Here is a 15,000-nt window from a genome sequence, read left to right on the forward strand (position 1 = left end):
CGGTGTGTTGCTGGTAAGACGTGTTACAAACTGACTGGATCGATCCGCGGTCTGACTTTAGAAAAATACCCTACGTCTGTGTACTGAAGTCCACCACCAAACTGGACAGGAAGAGGGGACAATTCAAAATCAAGTCAGTCGATCAGATTTGCGCTAGCCGGCACCAACTCTGCTCGAGTTAACGCAGTGATTGCCAGCTCACAGAATCAAGCCCGTCAGGCTACGAGTATGCAGCCATGAGCCCAACAAGCCTCTAAGCGCTTCTACACCTTACTTGAGTGCCTCAAAGATCCAGAAGGCACCTGGTAGTCAGAGCCTAGTTACCATCTTGATCTTTTTAGCTGAGCAAGACGGCCATAAGAATGCGTACTTGAATGAGCGCCAGCACTTTGTCCTGCACTACGGTGGGAGGGTTGTTCTTCAGCGAGATGATCTTCACCAGGACCCCGTCGATGAAGTCGCGAGTGGCCACCAGCACGTGAAAGCGATGGCCGCAGTTTTTCACGCATGTCTCCAGGACCTGGGGGCACAGACAGACCTTCAGTCTCTACGCACCCACAGAGCCTCCCCTCTGCCAACAAAGAGAGACTTTAAGGTACTGAGGCTTTAAGTTAATATCAAAGCGCCAAACGACAGGGGAGGGGGGGCATAATTAAACCCATTAAAGAAATGTAAACAGCCTCAGGTGCCCTGACACCATCAAATGTCAGTCATGCAGAGGAACAGGAAAGGACAATCATGGCAGTGAAATACTGGGGCCGTATGCTGAAGCACCAGCCGAAACACGACGTGGACGCTCCCCCTCTACTGAGTGCGAGCCTCAGGAAGCTGTACTCACGGTCAGGGCCAGCATCACCTCCCGGAAGTTTCGGTTGCCGTTCAGCCTCTTCTTGATGGCGCGGATGGCGTCTTTGGGCCTGCGCACACAAAGACCGGGGGATTACAGGGTGAGAACAAAGGAGTGGCAATTTGAGTGGATTACGCTTCCTGCCATGGTAATTATACACAGATTATGCAACATTCATCTCGGATCAGCCCCGGACATCGGGGCTACAGTCACTAATTAGTCTTAGGCTGACTGTAATCGATGAGAAGCATGACTCCCCTTAAGAACAAAAAGGGACCACAGCAAGGAGCAGGGCATTGGGTGGGGGAAGGGGCGTGTCCAGGGCATCCAGGCTCAGACTGCAGGCCTCGTCAACGGCCTGGGCCTATACTACACCTTGTCGGACTGAAGGACGTCACGGGAAATCAGGAATGCGTCAAGGCCTTCCGGTCCCACAGGGAATTTACAGAAAATAACGCTGAAAGTGTAGGCACTTAAGCGAATACTTCAACGGGAGCCTTTTCATCCATGCCAGCTCTTTGTGGTTATGAACGGTCATGAGCTGCTTATGGAGGTGGATGTGCACGTGCAGAGCTGTGGGTAGAGGTGAGGCTCTGACACACCTCTTAATTTCAAGAAACACTCAGCATGCCCAACGGGAGACAATCAGGAAATATTAGCTTGTATTTCATGGTGGGGAAAACTGCAGGATTAAAGCATTAAAAAGCGAACTTAAAAATCTGGTTTGACATGTGGTTTAAGTTCGTTGTGTAATATAATTATGGTAACACCGTCATATGGTCATATTGTTAACAGAACTCAAGGCTATGTGAAGCATGTCTGAGAATGATCCAGAACATTTTTCAAGTTCCTGCAGTCTCCCACAAACCTCAGACACAAAAGTAACCTGCTGTTGTCCTTCAACACAAGACACTCTTTTCTCTCACATAGAACAGAGGCAGGTCTGTGGTGCCAGGCGTGCGTGAGAGACAGAAAAAGAGAGAGACAGACATAGAGACAGAGAGAGGGAGAGAGCCGAGGTCAGGTCATTCCAGTGAAAGAGCTTGTGAGTTAGTGTAATGTGTTTGTGGCAGCTGTGCAGTCGTGAGAGACCTGCTTAGCTGCCAGAACACACATAATGCAGGAAGAACCACATCCATTCAGTCCCTTTCAGCGCAACTCTGTCACAGTGAGTCAGCTGGAGCGGCAATGAGTCATCAGCTAAGTAAGAGAGTGTGTGTGTGTGTGTGTGTGTGTGTCCACTCACCCTTCCTCTGTCTCATTAATAATGTCACAGATTTCCATGTTCAGTGTCCAGTCCTCATTCTGAAGGGAGCCATCAGTGGCTTTCTCTGTGACAAGCACATCACAAATGAGTCACTGCACAGACACACCAAAGCTGTGTGCAAGACAGAGTTTCTGTTACTATATTTAATCATCATTAGAATAGGTCAGTTGCAAATAAACATTCAGTTGTGTAGCTTGCTTAATTGGTAGGGCTTTTATTATGCAGTCAGATATTTCGGGGGGGGGAGGCATCAGAAATATGAGTCTTCCTAGTCATGCAAAAAAAAAAACCCCTTTCATTTCAATCCAAAAATAAATAAATACATCTCCCACTTTAATCAATGTAAAAGCATATGTTCCACCATGACAGAGGCTCCCTGGGGCTGTTCGACCCAGACATGCAGTCATGACTCGCAGGGCCAATCATTTGCGGTCAGACTACACAGCTGTCACTCTGGGTACTGCTTTACAGTGGTTGAGCAGAAGCAAGCATAGCAACGTGGAGCTTGCCGTTTCACCACGAGCCTCCGCTGCTTTACACGGCACACGCACTCTCTCGGGTGGGTCTCCTAGCAGAGTCTACAGGCACCACTGAGGGTCGTGGAAACAATCGAAGCTTTTGGGAAAGGAAGATTAGATAAAGGAAGTATGCAGGTAGAATTCAAAGATATGCACTACCAGTCAAAAGTCTGGACATGTCCAAGTCTTTATTTAATTTGACCATTTTCTATATTTCAGAAAAACAGTTGATGTAGCAAAAATAATGATGCCAGCTTTGCCCACTCCTGTTCTTAAACAGCTTCATGAGGCAGCCTCCTGAAAACTGCAGAAGAGACCTTTAAAATTAAAGCATAAACCATTAGATTAAATTTCCTTTAGGACTATGAAAAACATGTATTCAGTCCAGTAATCCAGTATATCCAAACTTTTCACTCTCATAGGTTTCTCCCATGATTATGGTCTGATGTGTCAATGAGAAACAGGAAATGTGCATTATGATAAAACACAGATCTTGCAGGTCACTGTTTTGAGACCTGATCTGGAAACTTCTGTGCTGGGCAAACTGATTTCCTGCTGGGTCACTCACGATAAGGGTGGAGGCCAGTGATGACGTCAAAAACAGTCGTGCAGCCTGACAGTAGATAAAAGGGCTGCGCGCTTCCCTTCTCAGGCTCTGCAGACTTGCCCGAAATAACTCCACCACAACTTCACCTCATCCCACACCTCCCCATCTCAGCACATGGTCCAGGCCTCAGCCGTGAGGTGCTGGCAACTGAGCCAAGTGCTCTGCACCGCAGCTTCTAAGGTTCCAGCACTGGGTCGATACCCAGACCCCCTCGCCGAGGTACCTCGCTGCTCCAAACAAACAAACAAACAACAAAAAAGCAGACACTGGAGGACATGTAAAAGGCACCCGTCATAAGGCCACTCATGGCCACGGCTCAGTCTGGAGGAGAAGGGATGGAACAGGAGACGTGGCCTTCAAGGCCGGCAGATTGGGTGAGGCGTGCGGCCTCTCCGTGCCTCAGAAGAGCCGGTACAAGCCGAGGCCGAGCCCTGAGCTCTCGCCCTCTCTCCCTCAAGCCCTGTGGCCCTGTTGTCATATTGCACAACCGGCACTTACTAAATACCATATTGCTTACAAATGCAGAGGAATAAATAAGTAATTTAGTCACTAAACAGTAACTGGTTAAGCAGCTACCAAATAAAGCCACTTCACCCTAGCCTCTGTGTCCACTGGGATACTTGGAATTCATCTCCTCAAGAAATTCCAAAGAGAGAACAGCAAGAGAGCTGGAGAGGATGAGGATAGATAAAGGAGTCCAGTGCGTATGTGGCCAGACAGCTGTATGCATGGGGAGACAGTGTGAGCAGATAAAAGAGAAGGATGAGGAGAGTGGGGGAGAAAGACTGCAAGGACATACAATATACAAATACAAATAAATTACAATCAATTTAAAGCAATGAAAGTGAACGGAGGAGCCATTCATCCACGCAGCCGCATTCGGACGCGGGCCTGTGTCCCTGTGGTGTGGCAGACCAGGCGGCCGAGGGCCGGGACTCAGTGCCGAGATGCTCGCCGTACCACCCACTGCCAAAGGGCACAGAGCCAGAGCCACATCTGCAGTCAGAACCGTTACAGCCACATCGAAGAGCCCAAACCTGGCAAACCTTCACCCTGGTCACAGATTTGAAGCATTCCATTGTTTGAATGCCCTAAACCGTTCAACTCTGAAATGAGATGACATTGGGAGCGTAATGATCTCAGTTTAGCTGCCAAACAGTGAACAGAGTGTGTTGCGAAAATCCCAACCAGTTTTTCTCAAGGCTATGCTGGAAGCAATGGACAATTCACCTCAAAACCAAAGATATGAACAAAAGGTTCAGCTGTCCAGCGTTCCATGCAGCTACACTGACTCAATCACTTTTTGCACAATCACTTTTTCTCAGATTTCACAGCAAAGCTACTACTTTGTAAATCTACCCATGTTTTTGAGGTGTAGGGTAGATCAACTAAAAAAATAATGAAGACAAAATATTCTACAACTGCACTTTGTGAACACTGCCATTCTTGACAACACATTGTCAAAATGCTATGGAGCGCCTCACACACAGATTTCATTCAGCCGTTTGGTTAAGGAGAAATTCCATTTAGCATACTTAATATAAAAGGGTCATTTTCTGAATTGCTGCTCTGTACTCAGCTAGTGACAATTGATCCTAGAACCGATAACAAGGCACTGCCTTAGACACCACGACCACAGCCATGCACCCAGCTGAAACAGTAGAATTCCTTGCCAACTGTCAGACCATCTCAGTAGAGTAATAAGAAACTATATCATAAATCATGACTGAAAGGGACGGGATGGCTCACCTTTTGAAGTCTTTAAAAATGGCCCATTTGACAGGTAAAGAAAAGTTATAATTACCAGTCACAAAGTGCAGTTGTAGAATTTCACAAGTAGCAGGTGGACTCATGAGATAATATTAACATAACAGACTTTAATATGAGAAATTGAATACACTTACAACCCATTTGTGATAGTAATAATCCAATCTAAATCATGTTAATACTCAGCCTGAAAGACCTGTTGCAGTTAAAATCCTGCCACACATGAAAGTAGGTGTGTTTAACCTTAGAGGAACCTTTACAGCTAACCGTAATTATTCTTCCATAAAGCCACTTGTGAAAAAATGTGTTGTAAAAAACACCATCATTTATATATAAAATTGACTTGCACAATAGAAGTCATTGGCTTGTTTTTTCTCCTCTGGTCTTCTATTGCAAAAGTATTAACACATTTTTGTAAATCACTCAGGAAATTCTCGCAAAATCCTGGCTATATTAGAAAACGGCTCTCCGGCTCAGGAAAGAGAGAAATGACTTGCAAACCTGAGAGGTTCATGCGGTACATTCTAAAAGGCCTAAAACCTTATTGTTGTTTAATGTGCTAAAACACTTGCCTAGGAACACCAAATTTCACTCATGTTACTGGTTGTGAATACTCCCCATTACCAAAAGGATAAAGCTTTGTCCTTATAATGGGTTTAAACTATGAGAAAATAAATCTTGACATAAATATTACTACTTTATTACTTTATTACTACTTAGACTACAGCTTCACCCTGAGAATCTTCTATTCATGTCACTCAGCTAGCATTACACAGCCAGCTGAATCCTCAGTTACTGAAAACACGTCGAGGAGTTGAGTAACTCCAACACTTTTTCCAAATTCAACCAGATGTTCACAGATGACGATTTGCTTCAAAGGGTGGGTGTAGTTTTTGAGCGTCATGGAAAATGCCCCTTTGATGTTTAAACATGTTACCGTGATTTAGCATTGTCTAAATGCTGTAAATTAAGGAATCGTTTGGAGTCCATGATGACTAAATTACTGTATGATGGTAATATATTGCGAATTGAGGTCAACTATGCATGACAACGTGTAAATAACCGTCTTCAGACGTGACAACAGACAAACGTGGGATAATTTACTTAATTGTTTTCCATAGAATAGCTTTCCTGTAAGTTGAGTGAATAAGTCAGAAGAGAATATTGTAAAATAAGAGTGTGCCAAGACTGAAGATTTTACATTTAACTGAAGTGACCATGTTAGTCGCCTAACGTAGTTAGTGCAGCGGACAGCGCTGCTAAGGACGTATGAGTGTAACATTTGTCTAGCACATTCTAAACGATGTCTGGAGGCGTCTCAGGTAGCGTTGGCTACTTCCTTGGCATCCAAGAGCCCAACACCCCAGAGCCCTCTACGCAAATCCGACTTTAGTCACATCGGCAGTCACACATCTGAAGTAGGTTAGCCTAGCTAGCGTTAGCTGCTTTCCCAGGTTAGCCTGAGGGCTTTGTGCTTCACTTAGCTAGTTAGTTAGCGTTAGCTATCCTGCGAAATATTTTCATTTCTAACACAACACTGCTAGGTTAGCTAACATTTGGCTACACGCTCAGGGAACCGCTAATGCTGACAGTTTGCCACCTAATGTTAATTTAATGAGAGAATAAAACTGTCTAGTTTACAAGTACCGTCAGCCGGCCAGCAAGCTAGACAGTTAAGATAGCTAACCAGGCTAACTTAACGATGACTGTTAGGTACCGGATGCTGTGCTACCCGGTAATATGATAATTAGAAGCAGTAAACATTTTGGTCATAACTAGCAAATGTGACACAAATGTGACACTCCTCAGTATATATCATATTTACAGGCGTATATAATTGTGTAACTCACCAATGCACTGGCCAACGGGAGTGCTGAACGGATTCCCCAACAAGAACTCCATCTTGATGACAACAAACAATCCGCAGCTCGAAGGTGGCGCTGGGTCCAGGATTAAGCCCCGCCCATTATAAGATTTGATTGGAAGATAGAACTAAAAGTTCATTGAGTGATGAAAATGCTTGTCAACCTTAAATAAAACAATTGGTTACCGTGTACCAGGAGCGGAACCAAAATAAAGTATTTCAAATACTTCGGCTTTAATGGTTTGAATCGTGACATGTAATGAGATATGATACGTGTGTTATAAGCAACATAGCGGCGTGTAACATTATTATTTCCCGTCGTATGCACATGGAATGTAATTATCTAGTTAGGCATTGTTTTTAAAGAATACTCAGTGAAGTGCTCAATAATTATACATGCTGGGTCCCGCACATCACGGTCGCCTACATATGGGTTGGGGCGCTTGTAACTCCTAGGTTCTCATCTGTGCTACAAACAAAAATTTGACACAACCAACAAGACCATTTGGATTTTAAGATATGGAAATTCATGAGCTAATTCAAGGTCAGCACGTTTTAGGTAACCCATGACAAAACAGCTACGTGATGACTAAAGCCATCCTAGAAACATATCCAGTTGCTAAGCAACATCTGGTTCAACACAGGAGACGAGTGAAGTCCTAACTATCTAATACGGCCCTTATACACTGCTAAACAGGTAGCTCGTTTACTTTACTAGCTAACTACATTCTGCTATGGTAACTCCAGCTTTTCTTATTATAGATTTTATTTGTTAAATAGCGTCATGGATGACTTTCATTGAGCATGTGGCTGTTAAGGCTGGTGTGGTAGCTAAAGATACTAGCTTAATGTGTTAGCTAGCGCTTTAGCTAGCTGCCAAGCTGCATGAAGTGTTGTAATGTTTATCTTTTATCTTAAGCCGCAATAACCTCAATGTAGGTACTAGTGTTAAACCGCCCAGTCATTCCATTTTCCCTGACAAAGCCCTTTTAAACTGGTGGCTCCTGAACCTAACAAACTTACAGGAGCCACCAGTTTAAATATATAATATGTTTTATTTTTTCAGTAATACCGTGGAGATGAACAGGATATATAAAACAATGGAACCCAGTGTGGTTGATGAGCAGATGCTCCAAAAAGCAGTTGAGGAGCAGGGACCTCAAGACCAGGCTGGCCGTATCGCCAAAGAGGAGGGTATCCAGTACCACGAAGTGATTCAACTGCGCCTGGACTACAGAAGTAAAAAAAAATTAATTACACTGGAATTCTATTTATTTTATTTGTTTGTACTGTTTATATTGCTGTTTATTTGTTTGTCTTTTCTGTTTTGTTTTGTATTTTTTATTTATTTTTAATTTTTTTTACTTGGAGCTAGTGTGGCAACTGCAGAGATGTCCAGTCTACTGTATGTGGTGTTGTGGAAGTAACATTTGCTAATCTGCTGTAAACTGTTTTTACAGACATCTTAAAGATTGACCATTTATGGGAGTTCACTTCATTAACAAAGCTTCAACTACATAATAACCTTATTGAGAAGATACAGGGCTTAGAGAAGCTCATCAACCTTGAATGGCTTGGTAGGTATTTCTTGGTCTCTTCTATTAGAAATTTAACTGAAAATCTTCTCTTGTAACAGAAGTTCCAATTGATTTTATAATGCATTAACACATTTTCTTTCATAATTTAGATTTGTCTTTCAATAATATTCAGGTTATTGAGGGATTGGACACACTTGTGAAACTTCAAGACCTGAGTTTGTACAACAATTATATTTCTGTCATAGAGAACATGGATCCACTGAAAAACTTACAAATCTTTTCTCTTGGTAACAATTTGATCTCCCAGCTCGATAATGTAAGTTCAAAGACTTTTTAATAACTCACAACAATTGCAAAAGTTAAACATGGTAAATAAATATTTAAAAAAACACTCACTCCTGTCTATCAAGAACTGATTTACTGCTTACTTTATTGAAAAATGTAACTCTTGCATATTCATATTAGGATCATAACTGCATATTTTATAGTCTTATCACAAAAACCTTGTTGCAATTTGTGCTGACTGTGAAATGTACAATATGTACTCGCTTAAAGGTAATATACCTAAGAAAATTTAAGAACTTGCGTACGCTCAACCTTGCTGGAAATCCAGTCTGCAAAGAGGAAAACTACACGATTTTTGTGGCTGCATACATATCAGACCTGGTTTACCTGGATTTCAGACCACTGGATGAACAAACGGTGAGTGAGACAATGATGGGACATTAATAACACTTTAGGCATTCACAAGAGTTTGTCTCACATCACAGCATCAGGCTGAGTGCCAAAATACACTCTTTAATTAATACAATTACAGAGGTCCACAGCTCCAGCAAATATCCACAGATTAGTCTACTTAGAAAGTGCAGAAAGCATTAATCAGAAGATGAGTGTGCAAATGTTCTACCATAGAACCTTTGACGCTGTACCTCTCACAGTGGGAAGTCAATCACTATATATTTTTTTAAATTTCCATGTATGCACAATCTTCAGAGACAAAAGGCCTTTACGCAGTACCAGTATGCCATTGAGGAGATGAGGCACAATGACCTGCAGGAGCAGAGGGCAACGGAGGCTCAGAAAAACAATGAAGAAGAGCTCCAACTGCACAAGGTGATTGTCTTTAAGACCTGTGCTGTGTTTTTTTTAACTCTGAATATGAAATGTGCTTTACAACAACTCAAAATGTCATGAGCGATTAAGATGATTTATTTGAACACATGTAGCAAACTCTTGGCTCATTTTATTGTGCTGCTTTCTAAATAGTGGTCTGTAGCAATGGCTTCCACTGCTAATATCTTCTGTAGGATGCATTTGTGGAGCACTTGAATGGGTCACATCTGTTTGACAGCATGTACGCAGATGATGCTGAGGCAGCTAAATTGGCATACCTCCCTGGAGTGGCCACGCTACTAGAATCATATCCTTGCCTTGCCTACAAATCATTATATTCAAAATATCATTATGTTAACACAGCTTACATTCTCCAAACTGACATTCACAAAACCCCAGACTGCATGTTTCCCTGACATAATTTCACTGACCAATGAAACGCCAAAATCTCAAATGAAATCGTGAACATATCAACATGTGATAGCCCTAGGTAAAAGCCTGCTGACTATTTCTTCAGCTTTGGGAAAGGGAGAAATGAACTACTAGTTACCACTCTGTCAGATACTATTGCAACAAACCCACAATGAAATATAACCTTGACAGCACTTGAACATACCAGACCCAGCTGGTGGCATTATGTGTGCAGATATTTGAAGTAGGTTTAACACAACACACATGCAGGCAGAATGAAATGGATGCCTTCTTCACCGGTTTCCAAGACGCAGTGGCTGACAATCAGCAGCGAGGCGCTGAGATAGCAGCTGACTTTGAGAGGTCCAGGAGACAGGTCAGTTTCTCTTCAAGCCCATGTAGCCACTTAGTGTTATGTTGACTGTAATTGCCTTTAACAGGATCCCCTTACACTGGGCTCCAGTGTAACAACCCCAAATTCTGCTTTGTTTTGTTACAGGTGATGGCAGGGATGCAGCAGGCAGCGAACAACAGATTGGAGGCCCGAATCAGTAATTATAGAGATGAAATCACCCAGCTCTGTCACACTCTCATGACACTGGAGCTGCAGCTGGTGGGCCAGCTAGAGGTCAAATAAAAGTATCATACATGCACAAAGCACCAATCTTTAAAGTCTATACCTACTAGAAGTGGGCTCCCTCCTCTTCAGAGGGGTTTCTGGGATTATCAGCACATTATCTGAGTGGTCTAGTGAGACATATTCTCTAATGATCATTTCACTAAGGGAGAGAGGGGAAAGATTGTGAAGACAAGTAAAACTTGAGAATCTTAAAATAAATGCTAAGGTTTATGGGTTGCCAATGAAGGGATTTAAGGGCTGGTATCGGGTGATCTGTCATTCTGATGCATGTGAGGATTCTAACAGAAGCATTCTGAACAGATTTTAAATAGGAATAGAGCTATTGAACTGACCATTTCAAAGACAGTCCCAGTAATCTAGTCTAGTTGGCAAAAAAGGATGTTGAAGTCAGCAGTGGAGAGATTTAGAGATTTGAACACAGGCTATCACACACTAAAATATTTCATTATTTGTGTTGAGATAACCATTTACTTGGTTGGCTAATACCTTTGCACTTTGCGAAGAACTTGCATGTTAGTCAAGAGTCCTTATGTCACGAAATGCTCGCCTCCCGCGAGTCACGTGGCCTGCCACGTGCAGTGGGAGGATCGTTGTTAGTGGCCACACCTGCACACACCTGCACCTTGTTTTGTTTATGTATTTAAACCTTCGTTGTAGTGTGCAGGATTGTTGGTCATTGTGGGTGTAACGTCGTGATGTAATGTTCCTTTCATCATTTGGTAAATGTATTCGTGTTTGTCGCATGTGTTTATTGTTGACCGTTTCATGTTTGTGTTTATCGTGTGTAATTCTTGTGAGTGCTGTTATCGTTTAATGTTTATCTGTAAATAAATGTACGTCCCAGTCGCTAGAGTCTGTGCGTCCTGCCCCTCGCCCTACGGCACTCGGGCCACCACACGTTACACCTTATCTTCCATGAGGCTTGACAGTACCTGTTTTGAGAGAAACCCCATAACAAAAACTCTTTTAAGTCTAATAAGTCACTTTCTGGTGGTGTAAATGTTACATTAAAACTAGATCCTCAGTTATTTTGCTTTATTTTCACAGGACATCACTAAAGACTTTGAGAGGAACATTTCGGACATGGTTGGAGGGTTCATTGAATATGTCCAAGGATTATATCCTTTTATCAAATAAATCTGGTGCAGAACCTGAGAGAACCTGATCTCAGATTAACTGCTTCCATTAATAGGTGCCCTGTCCTTAATTATGCCCCACATTTGTTCAGTGCCGTGATCTGGAGAACCACCACCATGAGAAATTGCTGGAGATTGCTGTGGCAACACTAGAAAAGGTGGCTAAGAATGAGCTGGAGGAGGATTTGCCTGATGACGTTCGCTTGGTCAGTGCTGATAGCATAACTATGACTTTGCTGTGAGCCTCTGAATACTAGATTTTTTTCATTTTTTAAACTAGGATTATTACACAGTAGTATCACATCTATAAGAAACGAACCTGGCTTCACTGCTTCATGCTGCCTTCTAGCTCTTTGTGGATAAGGACACTGCGGTCAGTGCTGTCAGCGCCTCCCATGACACACACCTGCTGAAGATTGACAACAGGGAGGACGAGCTCATGACACGGATAAACAGCTGGATGACTGCACTAATAAAGTCGGTAGGGAAGAGAGTGGGGACCCATTTAACATGGTTGTAAGCTGCTTTGATACAGGCCTACAGTACAGTAATGTTTACCTCTACGTTACATGCACATTTTGTCAGTTGCAATAGTTGAAATAAAACAAACTGGTAACATATATGACACAAAGAGATATGCTATAGAATTTCTGTAACAATTGCTCTGATAACAGTTTTGGTTTGTTTGTTTTTGTATTGAGCAATAAAGCAAGATTAATTATACGAAGTATTTCCCTTGTGAACAGATACATGATGAAGAGATCAAGCGGAATCGCAAACGCATCTCGGAGATTCATAACTACGTCGATTATGTAAGGGAGCAGCTTGAGGAGTTGCATTTGCAAGAGCACCAGTAAGAGAGTAGAACAGGACTGCTCAGACATCACATCCATGTGATGCACATTCCAAGTTCACAGTAAATAGGAAATTTGAACTATCTTTAGAAGTGTACGTTTTTCTGGCATTAAATATTTTACAAAGGTCTGTTTGCATCCTCTTGCTGTACAAGTCTGTCACCTACAGGCAGAGACAGGTGTTACAGGCACCCAAACTGAAGGAAGACTTGATATAAAAGGATATTCCTGTGTGTGTGTGTGTGTGTGTGTGTGTGTGTGTGTGTGTGTGTGTGTGTGTGTGTGTGTGTGTGAGTGCCACTTTGGTGTGGTTGAACTCTAAAATTAACATGACACGATAAAACTGACATGAAAATATACTTTTAAAAAAAAAAAAAACTGCTGACCTACATTAGTCCTCAGTGAAGTGAGCAGGCAAAGCCACTTTAAAATGTTCTGCTTCATATTATTTATATTTTTATGAATCACCTTATATAGATATGATTGTATATTTCCGTTCACTTTTCACTTTAGTATCATGCAAGAAACCCTAACGGATTTACCAAAATAATTCCGATAAAACTTATTGCACTTATTTTGGTTGCTACAGCGCTGCGAAACCTACAAGTCCCATCTGGCTCTTTCGCACAGGCGCAGTTGCGCTGTGCGAGCCTAATATGTGGACCTCGGCAGCCAATCAGAAAAAAGCTAGTGACTTTCACGCCACCGCGTCGAAGTCCTCAACTAGACGCAGGGCGAGCAACCGCGCGTCCCGCAGAAGAGGGCTGGGGCAACAAATCATACCGATGTGTCAGCTTCCGATCTCCTGCTGAATTTCACCCGTGTCTTGTGACTTGTTCGTAGACGGGGTTCACCCCGCAAAAGCAGTCAACATGCCGGTGCGCACCGAGTGTGGTCCCGGCGCGTCGGCGGCCTGCGCATCCTCGGTCTCTCTCGTTCCGCCGCCGCCGATCAACACCCAGCAGCCCGGCGTCGCCACCTCACTCCTGTACAGCGGCTCTCAGTTTCGGGGTCACCAGAAGAGCAAAGGAAACTCCTACGACGTCGAGGTGGTCCTACAGGTGAACACTTCGCGTGTCCGCAGTCGGCTAGACAGCTGCCGTGTCTCATAAAGTTAGACATAACCAGTTTAGCCTGCCACTTGTTCGCAGCCTGACGTTTGCCACCTCAGCTAGCGATAGCGAGTTTCACTCCAGCGATTAATTCACACAATTCGTGTGTGTGTATGTGTGTGTTAGTTAGTTAGTTAACGGGCTTATTAATGCGTTTTGGGGACAGTAACCCGTCTCCGTATTGCTTGTAATTTAGCTAGTGACCCTGGGGATTTGAGGATGGATACATGATCTCCTCCTGGACAGTCTGGGGGTCAGTACGTTACGATCCGAAGTGCTGCTGCGTACACAGGCGACGGCGTTTGACCGCACGGTAGCTTAGCTTAGCGATCGCTCTCACGCGCGTCTGCTGTCCATAACGCAGCTGCGGAGGTCCGCCAAGTGTACACGACTGTTTTTGTTTCCTCCCCCACTAGCATGTGACCACGGAGGACTCGTACTTGTGCGGATATCTCAAGATCAAAGGTCTGACCGAGGTGAGAGGTTTATCGCATCCTAATAGCATCCCGTGGATTACAGAAATGGAGAGGCCTAGTTTTGTCAGGAAACCCCCCCCCCCCCCCCCCCAAGCCCAGCGGAGGGCATCTAGCGATCGGCAGAGTGATGAACTAAAGCCATGAACATTATTACTCTACCTGTTTTATTTCACATTGTCTGTGTGCATGCAGCCAACTGGGCAACAGTTACGGAGCAGAATGTGATTGCCATGCACATTTGTTTCACTGGTACTGGTTTGTTTTGTTGCTCCATCTTTCTGGCTGCTTGTCAGCCATTTCACTGCGAGTTATACTGTGTATGACTATGTATGTGACAAATAAACCAAACTTCAGTATAACCCTTCTGCATTACCCCGCTCCTGCCGTAGGAATACCCCACCCTCACCACGTTCTTTGCTGGGGAGATCATAAGCCAGAAGCGGCCCTTTCTAACGAGGAAATGGGATGCAGATGAGGATGTTGACCGTAAACATTGGGTAATGCAACGGAAATTTGAAATTAAGAGTTAATTTCGTGTGATTTTTGCGCGCTGTGTTCCTTAGTGTTATAAGGAGGGCAAATACAACTTTGTGATAAAGAAAACAGATTGATTTGGGGACCGCTGCCAACCTGCCTTGCCTAAGACAAGAACTACATATGCTGTTATGATTTGTGGCAGGAGGCTTGTTGACCGTGACACATGAAATAATCCATATCTAAGTCATACAGTAATAAGAGCGCTGACAGTATTGATTATGCTTTACATAATCACCCACATTGAAGACTTCAAAGGGTGGAACTCTAAGGGAGAAACCTATGGATAATGAGTGACACTCCTTTAATTTAAATG

General features: G+C 43.4%; 3 protein-coding genes across 11 annotated transcripts in view; 2 read left to right on the top strand and 1 right to left on the bottom strand.

Moving 5' to 3' along the window:
* Positions 1 to 6,953, bottom strand: part of tom1l2a (target of myb1 like 2 membrane trafficking protein a) — a 19,381-nt gene extending 12,428 nt beyond the window's left edge. For all 6 annotated transcript variants that reach the window (XM_081711321.1, XM_035525048.2, XM_035525041.2 and 3 more), the window contains exons 1-4: positions 6,857 to 6,953; positions 2,094 to 2,178; positions 839 to 917; positions 371 to 520 (exon numbers count right to left, since the gene is read on the bottom strand). In XM_081711321.1, coding sequence (XP_081567447.1) covers positions 371 to 520; positions 839 to 917; positions 2,094 to 2,178; positions 6,857 to 6,908 — 366 coding nt within the window. In that variant the 5' untranslated portion in view covers positions 6,909 to 6,953. The remainder of the gene's footprint in view (positions 1 to 370; positions 521 to 838; positions 918 to 2,093; positions 2,179 to 6,856) is intronic.
* Positions 6,954 to 7,133: 180 nt separating this feature from the next.
* Positions 7,134 to 12,711, top strand: drc3 (dynein regulatory complex subunit 3). 3 transcript variants are annotated; one of them, XM_081711325.1, is made up of 13 exons: positions 7,134 to 7,567; positions 7,937 to 8,109; positions 8,331 to 8,447; positions 8,558 to 8,724; positions 8,964 to 9,110; positions 9,402 to 9,521; positions 9,716 to 9,827; positions 10,133 to 10,308; positions 10,432 to 10,560; positions 11,620 to 11,690; positions 11,791 to 11,914; positions 12,058 to 12,185; positions 12,455 to 12,700. In XM_081711325.1, exons 2-13 carry the CDS (start codon positions 7,950 to 7,952, stop codon positions 12,522 to 12,524), a joined length of 1,521 nt encoding a protein of 506 aa, XP_081567451.1. In that variant the 5' UTR covers positions 7,134 to 7,567; positions 7,937 to 7,949; the 3' UTR covers positions 12,525 to 12,700. The 3 variants fall into 3 exon arrangements, with proteins under 3 accessions (XP_081567451.1, XP_081567452.1, XP_081567450.1); XM_081711326.1 differs by having other exon boundaries at positions 7,137 to 7,567; positions 8,654 to 8,724; positions 12,058 to 12,189; positions 12,455 to 12,711; XM_081711324.1 differs by having other exon boundaries at positions 7,138 to 7,567; positions 12,058 to 12,189; positions 12,455 to 12,710.
* A 535-nt stretch (positions 12,712 to 13,246) lies between these two features.
* Positions 13,247 to 15,000, top strand: part of gid4 (GID complex subunit 4 homolog) — a 4,111-nt gene continuing 2,357 nt past the window's right edge. Inside the window, exons 1-3 of one of the 2 annotated variants that reach the window (XM_027010819.3) lie at positions 13,247 to 13,623; positions 14,091 to 14,150; positions 14,540 to 14,647. In XM_027010819.3, coding sequence (XP_026866620.1) covers positions 13,435 to 13,623; positions 14,091 to 14,150; positions 14,540 to 14,647 — 357 coding nt within the window. In that variant the 5' untranslated portion in view covers positions 13,247 to 13,434. The remainder of the gene's footprint in view (positions 13,624 to 14,090; positions 14,151 to 14,539; positions 14,648 to 15,000) is intronic. The other variant, XM_081711328.1, reaches the window with a different exon arrangement.

The sequence above is a fragment of the Electrophorus electricus genome, chromosome 3, assembly GCF_041902795.1.
Source record: "Electrophorus electricus isolate QZ-2024a chromosome 3, ASM4190279v1, whole genome shotgun sequence".
NCBI lineage: Eukaryota > Metazoa > Chordata > Actinopteri > Gymnotiformes > Gymnotidae > Electrophorus > Electrophorus electricus.

Bases quoted from the DNA above. Each gene is read 5' to 3' on its own strand.
- drc3 (XM_081711324.1), top strand. From the start codon at position 7,950: ATGAACAGGATATATAAAACAATGGAACCCAGTGTGGTTGATGAGCAG. The intron at 8,448-8,557 runs GTAGGTATTTCT...TTCATAATTTAG, and splicing joins CATCAACCTTGAATGGCTTG to ATTTGTCTTTCAATAATATT. The intron at 11,915-12,057 runs GTCAGTGCTGAT...GCTGCCTTCTAG, and splicing joins TGCCTGATGACGTTCGCTTG to CTCTTTGTGGATAAGGACAC.